Source organism: Aythya ferina (assembly GCF_964211825.1).
Source record: "Aythya ferina genome assembly, chromosome: 10".
In the NCBI taxonomy this organism is placed as follows: Eukaryota; Metazoa; Chordata; class Aves; order Anseriformes; family Anatidae; genus Aythya; species Aythya ferina.
In genome coordinates this window covers 12664649-12679971 of record NC_140306.1, presented here as the reverse complement: position 1 = coordinate 12679971, position 15323 = coordinate 12664649, and the positions used below count along the sequence as shown (strand labels likewise).

The 15323-nt window shown below is 42.3% G+C and overlaps 1 protein-coding gene across 1 annotated transcript; it reads left to right on the top strand.

Moving 5' to 3' along the window:
* The first annotated feature begins 68 nt into the window (after positions 1-68).
* WDR82 (WD repeat domain 82) lies at positions 69-15221 on the top strand. The gene is made up of 9 exons (XM_084531118.1): positions 69-489; positions 6034-6131; positions 9087-9153; positions 9356-9455; positions 11537-11653; positions 12008-12163; positions 12588-12657; positions 13678-13820; positions 14292-15221. The coding sequence occupies exons 1-9, from the start codon at positions 329-331 to the stop codon at positions 14319-14321; spliced, it is 942 nt and encodes a 313-aa protein (XP_084387244.1). The 5' UTR covers positions 69-328; the 3' UTR covers positions 14322-15221.
* Positions 15222-15323: the final 102 nt, after the last annotated feature.

Sequence of the window (15323 nt, the reverse complement as noted above, 5' to 3'; positions counted from 1 at the left end):
CTTCTCATTCCCAGCGGGCTGTGCGCGCGCCCCGCCGTTCTCCCCCAGGGTGCCCCGCGCGCCGCCCCTCCCTCAGGCGTTGCAGCAAGATGGCGGACACAATGAGGGGGAGCCGCCTCGCCGCCGCCTGAAGCGGCCCGGCCCGGCCCAGCACAGCACAGCACAGCATAACATAACACAACCTCAGGGCTCTGCCTGGCCCGGCTCGGCCCGGTAAAGCTCGAACCGGCCCGTCTCTCCTCACCGTAACACCGCCGGGCCCGGCCCGGCCTGGCCCGGCCCGGCCCGGCCCCGCCCGGCTCCCCTGAGCGCCGCCGCCCTCAGCGCGATGAAGCTGACGGACAACGTGCTGCGGAGCTTCCGCGTGGCCAAGGTGTTCCGCGAGAATTCCGACAAGATCAACTGCTTCGACTTCAGCCCCAACGGCGAGACCGTCATCTCCAGCAGCGACGACGACTCCATCGTGCTCTACGACTGCCAGGAGGGAAAGTGAGTGACGGGGCCCGGCCCCGCCGGGGGTCCGGGGCTGTTCACGGGCTGCTGCTGCTCCCCGCTGCTTCCTCTGGTGGTTTTAGTTGAGGCTGGGAAGCAGCAGGGTGGTGATATGCGATGGGAGATATTGGGTAAAGGGGTGAAGTGGGGTGAGGAGATGGGAGCGCAGCAGTCTGGTTGGTGTCTCTGCGCCTTATCCCTGCTAGGTTGGGGCTGGTAATTTCCCAGGTGTGATAGAGAGTTCACTAAATAGCACTGAAGTTGAGGGGGTTTGAATCCAGTCACATTTCCAGGCCTACAGGTTGTTGCAAGGATGCAAACTGAATTCTCAGGCTTCTCCAGCTGTAAGTCTTGCTCATTAAAATAGTAGCAATCACTGTGATGATCAGCTTCATTTGGCTGTTGGGTAAGCAAACTTAAAGGTTAAGAAGGTGTGATGTGTGTTCACCATACTTTACAAAAGCTTGGTGGTATTTTCAGTAAAGCCGAGTTCCCAAGTGGCACCTGGGACTGTTGTGCGTAAAGGTGGTTTTCTGTGCTCCGAATGTCTTCTGGTAGTTGTATTTTTCTCTGTAAAGCACACTTGAAATGTACATCCCCAAACACTATTCAATGTCAGTTTAATCAAGTAAGATGTTTACTTACTGATATTACTTTGTGCTGATGGACTAAGATGTGTTTGTTTCTCCTTGAACAGAATTACCCAGTTTTCTTTCTTTCTTTCATGAGATAGTTGTCCTGATTTATAAGTAAAACTCCAGAAATTTGCACAGCCATTGAGATACTGTGCTGCTGTTCAGAAGATAAAAGCATGCAAGCGAGACAAACAGTAGTATGCATTAGTAGTTTATGTCTTGGAAAGTAAGCAAAAGACATTTGCATTCTGTAAGCGTTGGAGCAAATGGATCCAAATGATGTTATTATTCCATTAAAAACTCAATGTTTGGATAATTCAAAGTTCTAAAAAAAAAAAAAAAAAAAAAAGAGAGAGAGAGAAAGAAATGGGCATGGTTTTAATGATGGTTTTCAGTAAAAGCTGTGGCAGAGAATGGTGCTGGTCCTGGAACGGAGGATCAGAAGCTAAAGGGAACCTAGATCCCGAGCTCTTTTTTTGATGTACCATGCAATAGCAATGAAAAGTTGGGGGTGATGCAAGGAAAAGCTAAGACTAGAGATTGCATTTTCTCACTGGTACAAGTACACACTTGGCTTCTTTAAATTCTTTTACATTTTGTTTACATGTGCTGCTTGGTTTAGAGACTTAATTTTACTGGTGACTTCTTTGTGGGTGGGTGAGTGGGTGAGGGTAAAATCAGACTAGGCAGCATCACATCCATGCAGAAAGTGAAAGGAAAACAAATGTGTGTACTGTAGGAGAGAGAGTGAAAAGGACAGAGTGAAAAAGAAGTGTCTGGGAGTAGCAGGTGGTAGATGTGTCAGTGTAAGGTGTATTTTCTAGTTAGCCAGGTACTCCCAACCCTCCTGCTTTTTCAAGCAGACCAAGGCTTAATGTGGTTGAAATATTACATCCTGCATATTCTCAATTTTATAGACTGTTTTGACAGTTGTTTTATGCTTCTGTTTAGTTTCCTTGCTCTTCAGTTGAAACTTGTTGCTGTTCCCGGTCTGATACAGTGAACTTCTACTTGAAATGACTTCATTTTCATTTTTGTAAGAGTAGGTGATGTTGTACGGATGGTTTCTGCCGTGGGTTGCATTCTAGATCCTAATTATATACAACAGTAGAAGGTTTGAGTGATGCTAATGTAGATACTATCGATTGCTTTTCCCCTTTCAAACCTGTAAAGAATAGTTTGATGGGTTGGGAGGCATTTGGTGCTTTCATGTCCATCTAGTAATGGTACATGCTTTACAGTGAGAGGGTTTGCTTTAATTAAATGTAGAAGATCAATGGCTTCCTGCTGCAGGGGGACAGGGCGGACACGTTCCATCAAGGTAACTCAGGTTTCAGGTTGTGTTTCTCTAGAGGTTATAAAATTAATTTGAAAATTGCTCCAGTACTGTCAATTGACTTCAACATTGAAGTGATTTTGAGAGGTACCTAGGGATGCAGGGCACACTTTCCCAGTGAAAAGTTGAGGCTGTGAATGATTGTTGTGAGCAGTTGGTGGTTTCAGGCCTGCAGCTTTCTTTTTTCTTTATCTTAAGCGAGCATTTCAAGGCCATGGAACTCAAGCTTCCTGTTTGTTGGGTTTGGGTACGCCGTACCCTGCTTAAGCAAATGGTCTGAGAGTTAAAACTTTTTCCCGTGTAAAAGTGACAACTCCTCCCAAATTGTTATGAAGAGTTCTGTTGGTTGAATTAAAAATGCAGCTGTGTTTAGTTATGGTATAGGTATGCGCTCACCTGGCTTGCTTTGTTTTGCCGTTCAGGCATACGTCATACCAATATGAGAATCGTGTTGTCAGCATAAGCAAGCCCACAGAAATGAACTTCAGTTTCTGAATGCGTTGGGACAGTTTGAACGGTGATGTGTAGCAACGAGCTGACAGGACGAGATCATCTCCTTGAAAGACAGATTCTCTTGTCACGTCTAGTCAGAGCATAGACAAGCTTGAAAACTGTGCTGCTTCCTCACGAACATCTGATAATTCTGGACATGAGATTCCACTTGGATTTCAAAGTGTAAACAACTAAACGGTGGCTCTTTTTTAACCTGCTCTGCATCAAGAAATACTGCTGTAACAGGCTGCCTCAAAAGCATAACCAAGAAGCTTGGCTGCATCTGTGAGGGCTTAAGAATGAACGCTGGGAAGTTTCAGAATGAAATGGTGTGGGGACGTGCAGTGGTCCTTGAGACTCGAACAGGAGGCTTGTGGCTGTGAGTCTGTAACCCGGAATGATGTAACGGTGGTTCAGCTAAGGTTTAGTTTGTATTCTGGTATTGTGTACAAATTGAGAGGTGCTGGAGCTGTTCCTACATGGCTGTGGTGTTCACTGGGTGTTCAGGGAGCCTGCTTTTGGGTGATGGTTTTACCAGCAGTAGCTGCAGTAGTGATAAAAACCCAGGTATGGATGATACTACAAACCCTGCCTGCTTCATCTATTCTTTATAGCAAATTTGCCTGTAATCTCCTCAAGTACTTCACTTTGGGGATGTTGCTTGGTCTTTAAGTGGGCTGGATAGATTGACCTTAAACTTGGGTTATGGTCAGTGATTGTGATTATTTTTTTAAAAAAACTATGAATTTAGTTTTCTTAGTTTTACTTTTAAAAAGTAAATTGGAAACAGTCTGTTGTGTGGAGTGATGTGGTTTTGCTTGTATCATTTTCCATGAAAACTTCACCTTTCCTAAAACACAGAAGTACTTTCATTCTTTTTTTTTTTTTTCTTTTTTTGGCAAGCTGGGGCTTTTTTCTATCTGTTAGTCTTTATCTCTGTGTATATTCTTTGCTTGACTTTGAGTCTTGGACTTAACATATTGTACTCTCAGGCTTTTAAAGGATTCTTCCTCTCAGTTTAAAAATAAGGAGAAAAAAGGAGCTGCATAGAGCTGTGGCATTTCTCACATTCAGAGCACACTTGTGTGTGGGTGGGTATTCTTTACTACGGTATTTTAAATAGCGTGGAGAGAGAAACTTGCTAATTCAACTACTTGGAGCTGTCACCAGCAGCAAATTGCGGGTGAAGAGTGTCCCCACGTGAGAGCAGAGCTTGGCCTCCTATAAAACAGGAGCTACCAAGGTGTTTTTAGTGCTTGCTTTGCATGGCACTCCCCTAGTTTTTTTCTTCTGGTTAGACTGCTGTGTAGCCCAAAGACCTTGTACCTGACGCTCTGGGTACTGACACGGAATCCCGAAGTTTGTCTCAAGAGCTGCACTCCAGTGAATCAACGCTGCTCTGCGCGTGCTCTGTTCTCTGCCAGAGCACGCCTGCGCCTTACCTCCTGCCGGCTCCTGTCGCCACTCTCCTTCAGGTGCTCCCCTGGGTGCTGTGCTGCTGCTGGTAGTTCTTGTTGTTTGTAGCAGGTCTTCCGATAATCTGCTTTTCTATTCTGAACAGAGCTTCTAAGCTTTAAACTTTTCATGAATAAGGGAAAGCCAGAATAGACATGAGTCTTAGTACGGTTTTTTAACTAACAAAATTGGTCAACAGCATAGCTGACATAGCTACAAAAACAGCGTAGGGAAGTATGTCAGGTATAAAATTATAGGATTTCATTGTCCAAATTCAAATTTTGTATTTTAAAGTACATGATGTATGTACAATTCTAAATTTATACCACGTTTGCATCTGCAATGCTTCTGAAACCGTGATACACAGGAAGAAACTGAGGAAGAATCTGTTGGGATTTGGTACAGGTGGTGTAGGTGGAAACCTGTCCCCAGCAAGCCCGTTTGAAGTAAAGCCCCACGGCTGCTGCTGTTTAAGAATCAGTCTGTAAGAATTGATGTCTGTTCTAGTCCTGATAGGCCAAGTCTCTAACTCCTCCTCTTGTCTGGGTGTGTCATTTTGGGGCTGATGGAAACAAGGGAACGGCTGAGCATTTCAGCAATACCTTGTCTGAGGGGGCAGTCTGCTGAACTCTTCTTTGGCAGTAGCATTGGTTTAAACTGCTCCAGTTGCTCAATTCCATTCCCGTGCTGTCATCTTCTGTTTGCATTAGTAAAACATTGGCCTGAGCAATAATGAGAGTTACCAATTTCAGGATTCAAAATACAATCTCTTCCGGGAGTTACTGTTTCTAATGCTGCTCAGTACCGGTGATGGTTCACTGCCCAGCTCAGGAACCACTGTGCTGCCTCAGCTGAGAAAGAAAGAGGAAGGAGCACAGTGGAGAACCAGCACCACATTTCAGTGCTGCCACTTCTGAAAGATACTTACTGAACTGCTGCTTCTATGTTTGCTTTGCAGTTTAATTTTCTTTTACTGCAGTACATCACTTGCATACTGGACCTTTAAAAACACAGTTTTTTATGTCTTTTTTTTCTCTAGAATGTCTCTAATTCTGTCATGTAATGTTACACTTGAGTTTTGTGCTTAATTAAGATAGGATTTGAGTACAATTTTGCAGCAGTCTGAGAGCCACTCTGTTACCAGTGCTTTTCTTATATTGCTGCTATGCACTTGTTTGTATTAATACCAAGAAGTCCTATTCTGAATGAGACACTTTGCTCTAGGTTTTGAGCTAGCATAGAATGAAAAGACAAATTCTGAATCTAAAATATGCAGCAAATGGACTAGAGATTTGGAAGGGCAAGGTACAGTGCAGCTTGACATTAAGGGCTTCTTAAGGTAGCTGTTCCAACTCTTTATAGTAGACATTAGGGGGGGATTTTTAAAGGAAATTAAGTGAATTTTGTGGGCATCATGGGGAACTTAAGTCTAGGGATGGTCTTGGAAAGTACCAAGGTGCTTGTTTGAAAATGAAATATAAATGCTTTTCTTTGTATACAAACATTTGACTTCTTGAAACAATCCTGTAATACGGTAATGAAAACAGGCACTGTCAGTGTGAGCAGTTTCAGTTTGAGCTTTTTGTTGCAGTGAGTGCAATTATTTCTGCTTCCTTCTGACAGACCAAAGAGAACGTTGTACAGTAAGAAGTATGGGGTGGACCTCATCAGATACACGCACGCAGCCAACACTGTCGTGTACAGCTCCAACAAAATAGATGGTAAGTGATCCACTGCAGGTCAGCATTTTTAATCTCTGTACACTTGAAATTACAAGCTTAGATAAACAGCACAAAAGAGCTGTAAAAAAAAACTTAGAGCAACTTTTAAGTGATGAGCATGCTGTCTGAGATGGGATTTAATGTTCAACTCTAATGCACGCCTCAGTGAAGGTCCCTCAAGCATACCGACATGAGTCATGTTGATGCAGCATCACAGTGTTTAGGCATGGTTAGTGAGGTAAAAATCAGTTCTTGACTCTGGGGAGCTGAGAAAAATAAGAACTCAAAATTCACTTTGCTGTTTGATACCAGTATAGTCAGTCAGCTTGTGTGCCTTACTTTCTTCCTCCTGTGAAACGCTGAAGGAGGAGAATGAGGCCAAAAGGTGGGCTTAGTGCTATAGCTCTGCCTGGTACACTGGCAAGTCAGCTGCAAAGGAAGGGTTTTTCTGTTCTTCTGCAGCAGGGAGGGCAGGAAAATCAGGTAACTGCAAATCACTGGACAAGCCTGGAGGAGAGCTCTTCTGAGATGGGGCTACTGAACAGGAGCAAAGCTCACTGCTTTTTTATGTAATAGGCATAGACAAAGCACTGGTTTCCATGTCATATTTCCCACAGTCACTGTCTGTGATGGCTATGTTCTGTAAATCAGCGACATCAAACGGCTTTATAGAGCCTCGTGACAGACTCTCCCTTAATGTAAGGATTCAAGTTTAATTTGACTTTCAAATAAAAGGACATGTATAAATAGATCGTTAATCCTTCCATATGGCAATGCTTCTTCCCAAAGCTGGAACCAGCTAGGGTCAGTCAGTTCTTCAAATTCCGTCTCACTGTTGCTGTTGACATCTAACTGTTCTTCAGTGACCAAGTGTCTTAGCACAGCACTTCATAAATTGTTTCTAACATTGTATTTGTAAACTCTATTTCTGGGATAGTAGTTCTGTTTCACAGCCTGCTTACTGTTTTTTATTATGGTACTTAGTTATGTAGCAGTTCTGACTTGGTTGTTATTTTAATTTACAATTAATTAATGATTAACAATGGAATCAACGGTTCTTAACGCTATTTTGCATTTGAAGTTTTTGTTTATAAGCACTGGTGAGTCTTTGAGGAATCAAAACTTAGAATGTGTTGATTCTGAATTAAAACGTGATAAATACTGAATTAGAACGAAATAAAAAGGTAGAATGTGAAAGTATATCTAAATGAAATAAAAACAAAAGTGCATTCTGTAGGATTCCAGACGCTCAGTAGTCTCTAATACAGGTAAATATGTGGTAGCCCTTCCTGCAGTTTTGGGAAGGATAAATAAACTGAAGAACATGTCGGACTGCTGCTGCTTGCTCCCAAGCATTTTCTGCATGTTGGAATTGCTACCAATCCATTTATTTCTGAAGACTTCCTCAGGACCTTCGAATCAAGTTCCACTTGCCTGATTCCAGGCTGAGGTAGTAGTTTGTACAGTTTGAGGGTCTATGATACCACCCGGTACAGGAGATAACTGTACAGGCCACTGCCTTGCCTGGGACAGAGCGCTGGCAACAAAATGGATCACACGATTGCAGTTCCCAAGGGCTTCCTCTTTTGCCAAGAAATCTGCATGGGTACTGTGGAAATCAGGTAACGATGGGTCTCACAGGAAGAAGTACAGATGTGCTTTAACAGCGTGCTTGAAGCAGGTTGGTTCTTCTGATGGAATGTGATGCTGATCTTAGGGATCTGTGTTTTGGATAGCCACCCAAGGTCACACAGAGGCTTTCAGAACAGTGTGTCACCTGCATTATCTCTCCTGCTTGATCAGCCAGCCTTAATTTTATTGGCAAATGCTGGAGGATGCTTTGGAACTCTGATCTCAGTTTGATGTGAAATTTCAGGCAAAAATGGTAATGTCTTCAGAGACCACATTTTGCGAAATGATCCTTTCAAAAAAAAAAAAAAAACGAACATTGTAGCCCTTACGAGTGTTAAAGTGCTCCTTGCATATTGCATCCTGTTGACTCTTGTTCTCCTGAGTCAAAAGTAAAAATGTCCTTTTCCTTCAGTTTCCTTGGAGCCTCTTGTTACAGCAGCATGGAGTCTCTCAGCACTGTATGGAGCACATGCATCATGCCAATCTTTTCCATCCAGCAGTAGCTTAAACTAGTTTCCTTTAATTAGCATTAGAAATGATTTTGATGCTGTTAGTCCTTCCTTCTGAAAGCTGCTTTCAGGTGTCAGATGTTTAGCTTTTCGCTCCTGTTTCACTGCTCAAATGCATCTGCGTAGAAAGGTTTAAAAAAAATTACCTCTGTGCTCTAATATGTCATCAAATTGCTTTCTCTTAGAAGGATTTATTTGAATCTTGGACTAAAGTCTCAACAATGTCTTCCAAAATTCTGGGCTACTCTTAGTATGTTAGTCTTCATTCAGAATAAAGTCATCAGTTGGGAAATAGTGCTGCTCTCGTTTAATTTTTGAAATGATCTTGTCCTGGTTTTCAAGTTTATATTTTCTCCTTTGTGGATAAATTCACTTATTTCCTAAGCTTACTGTTCAGTTGGAGACTTACTTGATGGATAGGTATGTAGGTAAAACAGCAATATTCATCCTGTAAAGCAACAAATAAAAATGTTATCAACTTAGAATGTCCTGATTTTGTGAGAATGAGGGAATACAACCTATTGGTGCTTTTAATTTGAGCAACTTTGAAATTGACATGTAACAATCACATGAAGGTTTGTCTTTAAGATGTAATACGACTTCAGGCTGTGGGAAGTATCCTTCCTGGTGCTTGACTTCCTCTTCTGCCTTGGAAACTTGTTTGCTTGAGGTCTGACTTGAAATCAAATGACCAGACTTACTCACTGTGGCAAAACTGCTGTTGCTGTGGAGAGCAACTTTACTGTGTGACAGCTTTTTTGGATAAGGTTATGCTCATGCGGTACTAAAGCTTATGGTTTGTTTATGGTTTCAGATACAATCCGATACCTCTCGCTGCATGACAACAAGTACATTCGGTATTTCCCGGGGCATACCAAAAGGTAAGATGTGGCTTGGGGACAATACAGGAGAAATTGAAATAATGCCTGTGATGAGCTTGAATTGTGTTGCGCTCAGTTCACTCTGGTTTTAGCTTTGTAGAACTGTTTTTGGCAGTTATGGGCTTATACACAGCTGGTGGGTTAAGTGTTGCTCCATTAACTCCTTTCCTCTGTCTTTGAGGCATGTTCTTCTGTGTTGCAGAGTGGTCGCCCTTTCAATGTCTCCAGTGGACGATACTTTTATTTCTGGGTCCCTTGATAAAACTATTCGCCTTTGGGATCTCCGCTCTCCAAATTGCCAGGTACAATATCAAATTCATGTGCCTGCTCTGTGTGTTGTGTTTTCAGTTAGAAGGATGCAAAATGGATGCATGCTTGTTAGGATACAAAACTACTACTGCTGATGTATTGTTAACACCTTCCCAGAATGCTGGAGGAGTCCAGATCAAAAAAAAAACACTCCTCTGAAATCCTTAAATATGTCACATTGTGTAACACCAATCACTTCCACCTATGTCTCTGTGCTGGAGAGGCACTGGGAAGAGCAAGAAGTAACACCCACAGCTGATGAAACGAGAAGATCTGGGTATTACCAACTTGTTAATCAGGCTGTGTCTCTCCTGGGTTGGGAAAGGTAACAGACGGGGCATTGGGAGATGCATTTCAAATGTTCATAGTGCAGTTGTTTAAATTGTCTTGATGCAATTAAGTTTGATGAAGAAACAGCTGATATGAAGTAACATAGCAGCAATATGGTCTACCCACTCCTCCTATCACCTTTATTGTTCATCAGACCTGTCCCTCAGCAGAGGCAGCTTCATTAAAGCAAGGCAAAACCCTATGTATTTTTATTTATTTTGATAGAGTAGGTTTCTGTATCATTTAGTGGAAATGAGCTTGCACATAATTAAAAAAAATAAATAAATAAAAATCCAAGCTGGCAGCAGGTGGCAAGAAAATAAGACTGGCAGTAAATCTCCACCTTTCAGTGGTGATGAGCTGTTTTGTCAGTTCCCTATAGGTCATACCATAGCACTGTATGCTCATCTCACTGAGCCCACCCATAAGAGGGCTAGTTACAGATTTCAAATGTTGTAACCTTTATTTCCTTTTGCATTTACAGCTACGTTTCTCACAAAATAGTTTTAGTGGCCCTAAAAATAACCGTTTTCTAACTAGAGATTTTAATTTTGCCTATCTGTGGGAGTGTGCCTTTAATGTGAACGTATAAGCTTGCTTTGGAATGAATCTCAGTCTTGAAGTTGCAACAGATGCCTAGGTTGTAAATTTGGTGGCAGCTCTGTGATTTACACTAGTGTTTGAAGTTTTAAGAATAGTAAAACCAAGGCTTGTAATTAGAAGTTGCATCCAGCAGAGGTTGGGAAATGGGTTGAGGAAGTGTTACGTGTAATATTCCATTTGCCCATCAGATGGCAGCCACAGTGGCTTGAAACATGATCGTGAAACCTCAAGGATTTTGGGGGTCCTGAGCATTTTCTAGCTTACTGCCCAGCCTTCAGAGATGTCAGGGAGAAACTAACCTAAATTAGAAAAAAAGAAGTAGTAAAAGCTACTGAGGAACGGTATTTCAGAAATTCAGAAACTTAAGTGTGTTGTTGACTTTAATCAACAGTGGCATAAAAACATTTGGCTAACACATAGGCCTGCCAGTCAGTATACCAAAAATCAGAATAATTTGGGTTGGAAGGGTCCTTCTCATTGGAAGGACACCCCCAGGTCCTTCTCATTAGGGCTGTATATAAAAAAAAAAAAAACAAAACAAACCATATATACATAGATCATATATCTCAGGTCTTTTCTAATGTCAATGAAGGAAAAATTCTCATTAAAAGTAAGCCATAAAAATAGGTAAAGTCTGATAGCTTCCAGACAGTATGAGTTTTTCATTAAGCTGGCATGGAAAGTTCAGCAGTGGTGTTTACCAGAGCTGTTTCAACTTGCTTCCAAAATACCTTTTTTCTTCTTCTTCACAACCATAATTGGTAGCACATCACTATCGACTCCAGCAGCGGTATTTTGTGGAACTGCCTGGTACGATTGCTGATACAGCCACAACATCCCCCCTTCTCAATATATTTTTTGAATGAATGACAGTTCTAATGAGATCTTGATTTGTTCCAAGGTAACCTTTGTCATTGCAGCAAACTGGAAGCTCTGTGTGATGATATGAAATAGTCAAGTTGCTTTTGAGAAGCTGACTTTGAAACTTCATAAAACCTCAATATTCATAATTGAAATTCAGTCGTGCCACCTGTAGGCTGCTGTCCTGCTCATGTCCAGCTCACAGTGGGCTCTCCAAAGGTGCTGGTAGAAATGCAAATATCAGCTCAGCAAAGTAACTTGGAGTTCCTCTGTGTTGTAGGGTTTAATGCACCTCCAGGGGAAACCTGTGTGTTCTTTTGACCCAGAAGGCTTGATTTTTGCAGCTGGTGTCAATTCAGAAATGGTGAAGCTTTATGATCTCCGTTCTTTTGACAAGGTGAGCTACCCTAACTTAATTTCCTACACTTTTTAGCTTGTGAGAAGTAAAAAACTCAGTGCTCAGAGACTTGTTTTGTTTGTTCCAACTCGCTATCTGGGGTGTCCCTACTTGGCACCTAGAGAGTTTTTGGTTGGTGCATGTCTAATAGACAGAGACGTCACCAGTTCCTGAAATCTACTTTTGAACCCAATGTTAAAGTTCATATCCACTAACTTCAACCTGTTCCAACAGGGTTCAGGCTTTGTCATTGTTCTTTTCTTTTTTCATTTCATATCGTTTCTTTCTGAGCTAAGGTTAAAAGTGGATTAATGTTCCACTAATGCATCATATTCCTCCTTTTTTTCTTTGAAGGGGCCGTTTGCTACGTTTAAGATGCAGTACGACCGAACGTGTGAGTGGACAGGCCTGAAGTTCAGTAACGATGGCAAACTCATCCTTATATCAACTAACGGAGGCTTCATTCGACTGATTGATGCCTTTAAAGGAGCTGTCCTGCACACGTTTGGGGTGAGCATGTTGTATGTGTTACCTGCTTGGAATTTGGCATTAGGTGCTGGTCTGGGATGAGATGAACACAAGTGATAAATAAGTAGGATTTTTTTTTGAGATCTTCTGGGCTGTGTCTCAGTCTCCTGTACAGGTACAAAAGGCAGTTGTTTGCCACCTGGCTGGTCTTCTAATTTATTTTGGTTGTTAGTCATTCTTTGAAGCTTTATTTCCCCATTGAAGGCTAGTGCTGTACCTCTTCTTTGTGCAGGTTTCTGCTTTCTCATCAGTGAGGGCAAATAAATTTAGGCACGTTAATGACAAAAAGCAGCAGCCTTCCAGCCCGCCTGCATGCAGAGCTCTGCAGTATCATAGAGGGGGGTTTGCCCTTTGGTTGTGAGCTTACTGAACACTCTACCATACATTCTCCTGTTTTGTGCCACAGGGATACAACAATAGTAAGGCTGTCACGCTGGAGGCGTCATTCACACCAGACTCTCAGTTCATCATGATAGGTAAGACACTTCTTTGAAGAAATTTAAGTGCTCTTAAATTGTCTGTTTTTTTTCAGGCCTCCAATTGTGTCTTTGTTGGGAAACAGAAGGTATTTAAATAATACAATGCAGCTGTAAGCCCCCTTTAGGTTGGCAGGAATATTCTGTTTCATTAGTCATTTACTCTGAGAATGAAACTTACATGAGCCTGTATATGTCTTGGCAAAACTTTTTGTTCTAGCTGAGAACTTCCTCACTGTGGAGAAGAAGAGATTGTTCCTACTTTCTTCAACCTGATGTTTAGTCTGTCTCTGGAGGGCACTTTATTGCATAAATTTACCTTCATACTGTGGCCTTCCAAATGAAAATTTTGGTGGAAAAAGTTCCAAAATTCTTTTCTGTTCAAGTTTTAAATACGGTTCAGTTGAAACTTGCACTCCTTAATTTTTCAAACCTGAAAGGCCACGTGTGTAAATAGAGAAGCATATGAAAATTCCATGCGTTTTATTGGGAATACGATTTGAAATGAGTGAAATGAAGCTAAACTGCAAAAATGTTAAGCACCCAGCTTCAGAATTCATCCTGAAAATAGTAATGTTTGTAAAACGACATTTTGAAGTGAGAAAACCTACCTTATTGTTGTAATTTTGGGAATCCACATCTCCATTGAACTTCTGGTATTTGGCATAGTGCACTGAAAGCTTCAATGGAAAGCCTTTGATTTGATTCTGTGCCTACCTAATGAAATACTTATCTAGTTCTGTGCCTGAACTGAGAACTTGTATGAACAGTGATTCTTACACACAGATTTTGTCCTCTCCTATGTCAGTGCAAGTTGACAAGGGTCTTTCCTCCTTACGTGGTTGGTGTCAGCTCTGGTTTTCAAATGAGTGACTGTGGCTGTTAATGTCTCTGCCAGAATAGTTTTGCGCTGCGTTGGGTCTCCATGGTGCAAAGATACAAACCTTATGTTTGAATACAGATGTGTGCTGGCCTCTCCAATATATCTTGTGCATCTTGTTCTTCCACTCCTGTCTGTAGGGTCAGAGGATGGGAAGATCCACGTATGGAACGGGGAAAGTGGGATGAAAGTGGCTGTGCTGGATGGGAAACACACAGGTCCCATAACCTGTCTGCAGTTCAACCCCAAATTCATGACTTTTGCTAGTGCATGTTCAAATATGGTAAGTTCCTCCTAGTTTGATGATGTGCTGACCCTTTTGGAAAGGAATCTCAAAGTTCTGTGCCACCGATGGGCATTACCTTGGGCTTTTGGTGACAGCCAGGCCTCTGTCATGCCTTGGCTGCACCTTACCTGGTGGGTAGGTACATGGGGCAGAACACCAGATACTGGCAAGAAAACAGGGGCATGAAGATGGGGCAGTGAATGAATGTGCCAGCAGAAGCATGAGTGTTTCGGTTGCTGGACATCGCTGAATTTTCATTCTGCAGAAGACTGGCTTGCTCTGGAGAATGTGCAAGGCAAACCAAACCAGTCTAAGAAAGGATTTAAAGCCCTGGGAGGGTGTTACTGCATCTCCACTAGTTTTCTGCCTGAGCAGTTATGGAAGGGAGCAGTGAGCACTTCCTGACTTGTTCTGTAAGAGATTTGTATTATGCTCTGTAAAAGATGTTCTTTCTTTCCTCTTTTACAGGCCTTTTGGTTGCCAACCATTGATGACTAATTCCTACACTGCGGCTACTGTCAGATGACTTTCCATACTGCTAACAGCAGCATATTCTTGCAAGGATAGTATTGGAATTGCCTACATCTCCTAGACTGTGCTCCTATTCCTATGTATGTTTCCGTATGTCTTACATTATTGGCTGCATTCCTTTCCAAGGACTCCTCCACTTGACCTCCTAGTGTGCTCGGAAGTACCACGCAATGCTTTCTTACCTTCCAGTCCATGCCCAGCAGGCTTCAGCTGAAGTTGGAACTGGCACAGTATTATTTTTGAGAGCAGTGGAGACTACTGTATTTACAAAATGCTTGTGGCAGTTTTTAAGCTGTAATTGTTCGTTCTTCTGTAAGTGCAGAAGGCAATTGATGTTCCGAGGTGGATTGTGCAGTTACTTCCCCTAAGTGCACGTTTTTTACATCTGGGATCTCTGTTTCACTGCAGCCCACAGATGGAAAGTTACTTCTGTGCCAAATGTGAACACTGACAATTTTCAACTCAAATAGCAGATGCTGAAGCCTCTTGCAGTTGAACACATGCTGAGAGTGGGTGACTAAATTTACATCATACATCCTATCATCCTTTTTTGGCGATTTAGCGTGCAACAAACCATGCAGTTTTTTTTCCACTGCCGGAGCTTGAAGAAGCCTCCCTGCTGTTTGCTGTGCCAGCATCCCGAAGGGCGCACACAGTACTGATGAGGTCTGGTCAGTGTCCCAAGCAATAAAGGAGTCTGTCAGCAGGAAGATGGAGAAACCAAACTGAGACTGAAAGCACAGTCTGCCTGTGTATCTTCCTTATGTATCATCTTGGCTGATCTTGTAAATAATGTGGGGGGAGGGCAGTGGGAATGGGCCATATTTTTTTACTTTTAGATATTAAAGAACTTGATGTGGGCCAGTATTGTGGGGTGTCTAGGCTGTTTACCTTACCTACCTACCAATGCAATTTTCCCCTCCTGGTTTGTAAATAAGCTCCGTTAAATTAAGCCCTGACTCTGGGCTT

Excerpts from the sequence above, each read along its gene's own strand:
- WDR82 (XM_084531118.1), top strand. The coding sequence starts at position 329 with ATGAAGCTGACGGACAACGTGCTGCGGAGCTTCCGCGTGGCCAAGGTG. Across the intron at positions 6,132-9,086 it reads CAGCTCCAACAAAATAGATG|ATACAATCCGATACCTCTCG; the intron begins GTAAGTGATCCA and ends TTATGGTTTCAG. Across the intron at positions 12,658-13,677 it reads CTCTCAGTTCATCATGATAG|GGTCAGAGGATGGGAAGATC; the intron begins GTAAGACACTTC and ends TCCTGTCTGTAG.